This window comes from Ostrea edulis, chromosome 7 (genome assembly GCF_947568905.1).
Source record: "Ostrea edulis chromosome 7, xbOstEdul1.1, whole genome shotgun sequence".
NCBI classification, from domain to species: Eukaryota; Metazoa; Mollusca; class Bivalvia; order Ostreida; family Ostreidae; genus Ostrea; species Ostrea edulis.
This window is the reverse complement of record NC_079170.1, coordinates 15,012,368-15,019,891: the sequence shown is the minus strand read 5'-3', so window position 1 is coordinate 15,019,891 and position 7,524 is coordinate 15,012,368. Positions and strand designations below refer to the sequence as shown.

Below are 7,524 nucleotides of genomic sequence, written 5' to 3'. Positions count from 1 at the left end.
CCTCTTATCTAGAACTAGACAAGAATGCTCGTGCAATATGTGAGTCAACATCCGGTGTAAACAATAACAAAAGATAATCACATTCCTGGCACACTGGTTTTGACTGTGTATAACTCCGTTTGCCTGATCAGGATATAGGGCTCACGGCGGGTGTGACCGGTCAACAGGGGATGCTTCCTCCTCTAGGCACCTGATCCCACCGCTGGTGTGTCCAGGGGTCCGTGTTTGCCCAACTATCTATTTTGTATTGCTTATATAGGAGTTATGAGATTGATCACTGTTTGTTATCTTCACCTTGCATCCACAAACTGCCAATCTCTAATTTGAAATACAAATTTAGCCCTGCTTCAAATTTTTGAAACCAAAATTAAAACTGCATGAGAATTTATATCTAAAATAGGTATGGCCAATATATGCACAGTTATGAAGGGAACAAGCATACCCATTCTAAAATTTCAGTACAACAGCTTAATCTTTATTTTTACAAAATAAGTGCTGCAATCTGGATGTGACCAGAAAATTCATATATTCCACCATTTTCACCGATTGGCTGCTTTTATACCCAATTGCCGACCTTTGAGAACTTAATTTGATTACACATGTATATACAGGGTACATATATGTACATAAATACTATTGGAGGCGGGCTGTTTTCATTTCTGTATTTTTATTTCTCGGGATTGTTCTTTTTTCTTTATGAATTTGTATGTACCTGACCCTTGGAAATAAACAAGGTTTTCTACTTAATATAGTCGTCTGCCTTTGTGTAGAACTAATTTCAACTCAACATGCCGCAGAACTTAACACACCAACAATAAGTAGATACACAGCGTACGTGTTTATAACTGCGTACAAATCACGGTATTATCGAGAGCTCAAGCCCTGCATCAGCCAGTGTGATGAATTACCCATAATCCATTGCATTTCCTTATTGTGAATTCTTATTGCGAGTTTCTATAGAACACAACAGAAATCGGGCAGTGTACGACTTAGCAATTGAAATCAGAAAAAAATAATAACTCCATCATATCTAAACACCCACAACCAATCAACTAATTGATAAAATAGTTCAAGATTCCTGTCAGCAATAACACTATATATAGTAATACTGATTCTAATTATAACACCGAGTAGGCACTAAATCGTTTGTGCTAAGTCGAACATGTTTCGGTCAATCTACTGTAATAGTATTTAGTATTTTTAAGTCAACTATGAAAATAGGGAAGGGAAATGATTTACTCCGCATCACAAACCCGGAACAAATTCCGAGACAACGTAAGCTTTATTCATTTTGAGGATGGAGCGTCTTTTCACATTGTTGTTTACAGCAAACACGGGTGTGTATTTCATCCACTATTTTACTATTTACCATTCATACGCATCCATTATTTTACTATTTACCATTCATACGCATCCATTTTATCATCTCAGGCCAATCATGAACTTTAAACGATTATTTCAAGTGGTTTTGAGCATTTTAGATATTAGAGCAAGTTTTTAACATAGTTATGAATAGAAGTTTTTATTAACTTGTTGATATTTCCGCAATTCTATTCAATGTGAGTACCTTTTGCCATAAGTTCTGGACATTTGTCAATCAGTTTCAGCGCGCACCGTCATTTCTTGAACATGTACCAGTGCCCTTCATGTTATATATTTCTTTAGAAATTAAATTCCCCAAAATAAGTGAATAAATGCATTACTAATGAATATATACCCTGGGGTCCGTGTTTGCCCTGCTCTTAATTTGTATTCTTCATAGAGATTATGAGATTGATTACTGTTCGTTATTTTCACCTTTCCATGTGCTCAATTTACAATCATCACTCAAAACTGTGTTGAGTGATGCGTTAAAATCATATTTGAAAATGAATGAACTTCATATTGATCAACATAACGTGAAGGTCTCGTTTCCTCGGAATCTGTTTAATGCACGTAATTTCCTTCTCAAATGCACTTAAATTGATTTAAAAATAAACTCTCTGCATGTGATGCGATGTACGGTGACAATGCCTGACCTTGTTATATACACCAGTTCCTACTGACTCGTGATTGCTAAATTACACAGTACTAAAGTCTAGTCATTCACAAGTTAGTCATCTGGGAAGGTAGGGATATATTAAGTGTTGCTCACAAACGATGGTACAGGTTACTCAGGATATTTGTATATCACAGCTCATATGAAGGAGGCTGAATCTTATTAACTCAGTACTGATTGTCGTGGATTTTATGTCATTTAACTTTGAAGATAAATTTATTATTTATGATGGTTATACTTTACATTATTCAGTTTCAACACATTTTTATTTGCTTGAATATATCAACATAACTATAGTTGTATTCCCAATCAACATAGACTTAATTTTTGCCCAAAATTAAACGAAATAGCAATTGAGTCGAATATTCATAGTATGTCTTTCCTGTACGCTTAAACGTTATGTGAGAGACCAGCTATTCGTTTCATTCTATACTATTGATTTAGAAATTTGCTATTTTGTTTCACATCTATTTTGTATTGCTTATAGGAGTTATGAGATTGATTACTGTTCGTTATCTTTAATTTTCAGCCCATCTTTTAATAAGGTTTTACCACACCAATAGCCATAATGAGAATTTGATAATAGTTAGGAAATACTCAAATGATGTAGTCTAGTGCGTCCCAGCTTTCCTGTTGTTTTATTGGGTTGTACTTGAACATGGGGAGATGTTATAAGTGCATGTCCTTGAAAACTTTATCCGTATGATATTTACATTCACTAAATCTCTCTTATATTTCTTTTGAAATTGACATTGTTTTTCTCTGCGACAATGTATACATGTCTGTTGCAAATACATGTAGTTTGATCTGGTTTTTACACCACCTGTCTGTGTATTCATTACCAAATCATTCTCTACCCAGAGTTCCGTGCGCTCCTAAGCTTGCGTCAATCTCTACCCAGAGTTATCATTCTTTACACTCACGAGATTGAGCTTGCGTAACGCGCACTCTGGTGAGAGAATGGTTACCAGATATGGAGCGTCATCAAGGTCAAAGCGTGCATTGGATGTTCCGTTTAATGTAACGAATGGGTCAACCAAACGACATTTGAATACTTTTAAATCTAGTTTATATTTCTATATAAAAAAAAAGATACATAAAACATAAACAATGAAATATCCTTCTACTATGATTGCTAACCTTATCACCCGAAGAAATTACTCTATTGTTTAATTCGAAAATATTTCCAGCATTTTAATGAACAAATCCCATTTGCAGCATCTGCATTCATATCGATAACGGTTCAGAATTCCACGTTGGAGAATGGAGAGACAGTTATGGGCATTGATTGCGATGTTGACGTCAACGGAACACAGATCGCCAGCGTCATTTCTATCCAGCTGAAGAAGTCCAGTAAAAACATCGCCTCCATTGCTGACGGGAAAGGAATCGTCTGGCAGGACAGGGAATTAGAGAGTCGAAGTGGGGTTTCTGTCAATGCTTCGATAAGCAATGCGTCATCAGCCTACCTACATCTCAATATGTTGAGCTCAGCCATTAGATATCCCGAGGACACGGGGAATTACCAATGCTCTCTTAGTGCCTTTGGTGCTCAGAATGATTTGATAACAAGTGAATCACGGATCATATCTGCGAATTTAACAGGTATAATTCTTTCTTTTCCTCGTTTCATTTATTATGCTAAAATATTGCTGAGACTTACATTTCCAATTCAATAAAACTTGTAATGATGTATGCTTTACTTCAATGGTGTACTTTCAAAAAGATGATGGAGGACATAATCTTTATTAATTGTTTATAATTTATAGGTTTTAAGAAGCAAAGTGCTCATGGTAAGATTATGTTTGATTAAATTCTAAGATATAACAAGTTCCACCTACTCAGTCGTTCAATACCTTTTTACTCATACGGTGAGAATACTGCAAGTGGTCTTTATAGATAGTTTTATGAACTTTATTTTCATAGTCACAAAGCAGTAGAGAAAATAATTCAAAATATATATGTACAAACGTACATGGAATATTTATGTATAATCAGTGGAAAATATTGCATGTATGGGGAATAAAGGGATGTTGTAAAGCCTGAGAAATACGTATATCACTCACAGTATCTAATAACTCCCAAATGTTAATAATTTTTTTTTTTTTTTTTTTTTTATGCATTGAAAATTGTTTCAAATTTCAAAAAATTAAGTTTTAGATATATCATTTTATCAACTAAATAGCTCTTGGATTTTTAGAGATTTACATACATGAAAGGTGACGATAACGAACAGTGATCAATCTCATAACTCCTATAAGCAATTCAAAGTAGATAGTTGAGCTAACACGGACCCCTGGACACAACAGAGGTGGGATCAGCTGCCTAGGAAGAGTAGGCATCCCCTGTCGACCGGTCACACCCGCCGTGAGCCATATATCCTGATAATGTAAACGGAGTTATCCGTAGTCAAAATCAGTGTGCCGAGAACGGCCTAACAATCGGTATGAAACATGTCAGACAGCATTTGACCCAATGATAGGTTGTCTTGACGAACTAGATCGTTATAACGACCATATAATTTGCAAAATGCTGACTTCAATCGAGACTGTTGAAACCCCTGTACCATCACCTTGTTTGTCAGTAGCTTACCTCGGTGCGGGTTCGAATCCCGCTCGCACCGGTAAGTGAGAAAGTTTCCGTTTACTTTCGGAAGGTCGATGGTCTCTTACCATGTACATTTTATCTGGGTTCTCTCTTCCACCAATAAAAAAAAACTGGGCGCCACCATATAACAGAAAAATTGTTGAGTGTGGCGGAAAACATCAATCAATCAATCAATTCAGAAACTGACTAAACTGATTATACGCTCAACAAGCTCTTGCGTATCGAATCAATTGAGAGATGTAAACACCATATGCAGATGATAATGAAGTATTGTTACATAAATATGGGAAGTTGACTATGGAGAAGCTGAGGTCATCCCGTTTGTCATACAGATGAGTTGTCAGTTTGCCATTAATGTCTACTTTCAATAAAATATCTAAGTATGAAGCAGAAGTGGGCGACTCTGTGGTGTCTTTTATTTCGAGTTCACAGGTCATATGAATGAAAGTTCTTATTGTTAATAGATAAAACGTCGTCGATAGATCTAAATATCGAATTGAAGATCACAGCAAGAAATGTTTTCTTCTCGCGTAGAAGTTTTTGAATAAATTCTGATTCATATGAATAAAGAAACAGGTCTACGCATACATGTGAATAACTAAATTCATCTCAAATTTCATTAGGAGTAATAAATTCACATGTACAAATCCTATTTTCTCTCTTACCCTTAATGTACGCATTCTTTATCAATCTACCGGATTGAGTGGAATTTTTTTTTTTTTTTTTTTTGCATCCCCAGCTCAAACTCTACAGTATTTCTTGGATAGCTTAGATGGCAAACTGAAGGAATATTTTTCAAAGATTTATGATTTTTAAACGGTCTGATATTGAAACCCTGAGACAATACCCATAATTGCTAAGAATACATGTATATCTAAAAGAACATTATGTGCCTTATTTTTAATATTTAAAACTTTCTGAACAAATTCACACTATGCATTTAATGCACATAGAATTTAAAAGTTACGAAGGCGCTTTAGAACTCTAGTACTCTAGGCATAGATACAATGATAGTTTCCAAATTGTCCAAAATATTCGAAAGAATGCGTACATCCGTGATAGATTATAAAACGTAGGTAAGGAAAAATATCCAATGCAAGGAGAGGTGATTATCACAATATTGGTTAATTCACATCTCGCTTTCCAGAAGCTCGTTTGCGTTTAACGGAAGGGGCTGCACATTAGCACAATAGGTGATTCATATTACTTGAACAACCATTTTCATATTGGACACAACTCTTCATTGAAAGTTACACATTTGATGCATTTTCGAAACAAATGTATTGGTAAATTTTGCATAGTTTTTTAATGATTTGAAATGAAATATTCCAAATGTTTTTCGTTTAATTACAGATGTCAGCTCTCTGGGAACCAGCTTAAGACTTCCTGCCGTGGGATGTTTAGTACTAACAGTGTTGTTACAAACATTCTGAGATTGGCGAGAAAGGACGTATACCACTTGGAACTCTATATTCTCGGTGTATGATTTCTTTCATATATGGACGTCTCAATATGAGTGAAAAATTCTCGACGGGACGTAAAATAGTAAATCAATCAATCCCTCTTATATGAATATTCACTTTTTTGTATATTGTATGAATATTCACTTTTTGTATATTGTATGAATATTCACTTTTTGTATGTTGAACATGATCCTTAATGTGTTTCTACATGTATCACATCCTTTCTGTTACACTTGAGCTAATTTGGACGAATTTAAAAAGAAACAATTTAATTTACAATAAATTATAAATATGAAAATTGAACACTAAGAACCACAGAGGCTTGTGTAGAAAAATCAAGACAAACCCTAGGAAAAATACACTTATTTTGGTTATAATACATGGAATACATTGACAGAGATTTCGTCATAATAAGGGGAATTTTTTAGCGAACCCAGAAGACCTACTACATGTTTCGTTCACTCCAATGTTGCTTTTGCATTTCATTTATTTCAATTTCTGGTTAAAATGACTTATAAGCGGTGTTTCAAATACATCATATTTATATGTACATGTGTATACTGATATTTGTACACGTCACTATGGTAAATAAATTAGTTACAGACAGTAACATCGACTTACTAAAATTACGCTGCAAAAGATGACAATAAAAGATACAGTATTTCTAACTTTTGATCTACGCTAAGAACAAATCAGGTGCGCAATGTAAAAAAAAACTATACTAGATTAATATTATACAAGATAACGCTATTTTTGTTCATGTTGAAGTGTGACACATGGAATGACGATATGTCATGTTGTTGTTTTTTTTCAAAGGAGCGCAGTCGTTTCAAATCGATTACAAAAGGCGTCAAAGTTTAGCAAAAATACAAAACTGACACGTCACAAAAGTTGGCACTTCGCTGGTGCAGTTCCCTAGCTTTTTTGTAAAGTTGTCTTTTTTACACGTGTTTGCAAAAGAATTTTTAAAAAGGAAAGAAACTATAGACTGCTATTCTGACGTCACATGTAACGTTAGCCCAGTTATTTTGACGTCACATGTAACGTTAGCCCACTGCTATTCTGACGTCGCATGTAACGTTAGCCCAGTTATTCTGACGTCACATATAACGTTAGCCCAGTTATTCTGACGTCACATGTAACGTTAGCCCACTGCTATTCTGACGTCACATGTAACGTTAGTCCAGTTATTCTGACGTCACATGTAACGTTAGCCCAGTTATTCTGACGTCACATATAACGTTAGCCCAGTTATTCTGACGTCACATGTAACGTTAGCCCACTGCTATTCTGACGTCACGTGTAACGTTAGCCCAGTTATTCTGACGTCACATGTAACGTTAGCCCACAGCTTTTCTGACGTCACATGTAACGTTAGCCCACAGCTATTCTGACGTCACATGTAACGTTAGCCCA

At 35.2% G+C, this 7,524-nt stretch overlaps 1 protein-coding gene across 1 annotated transcript; it reads left to right on the top strand.

Annotated features, from left to right (window-relative positions):
- The first annotated feature begins 1,132 nt into the window (after positions 1 to 1,132).
- LOC125671566 (uncharacterized) lies at positions 1,133 to 6,718 on the top strand. Its single transcript, XM_048907351.2, has 4 exons — positions 1,133 to 1,337; positions 3,257 to 3,643; positions 3,808 to 3,831; positions 5,999 to 6,718. Exons 1-4 carry the CDS (start codon positions 1,298 to 1,300, stop codon positions 6,076 to 6,078), a joined length of 531 nt encoding a protein of 176 aa, XP_048763308.2. The 5' UTR covers positions 1,133 to 1,297; the 3' UTR covers positions 6,079 to 6,718.
- Positions 6,719 to 7,524: the final 806 nt, after the last annotated feature.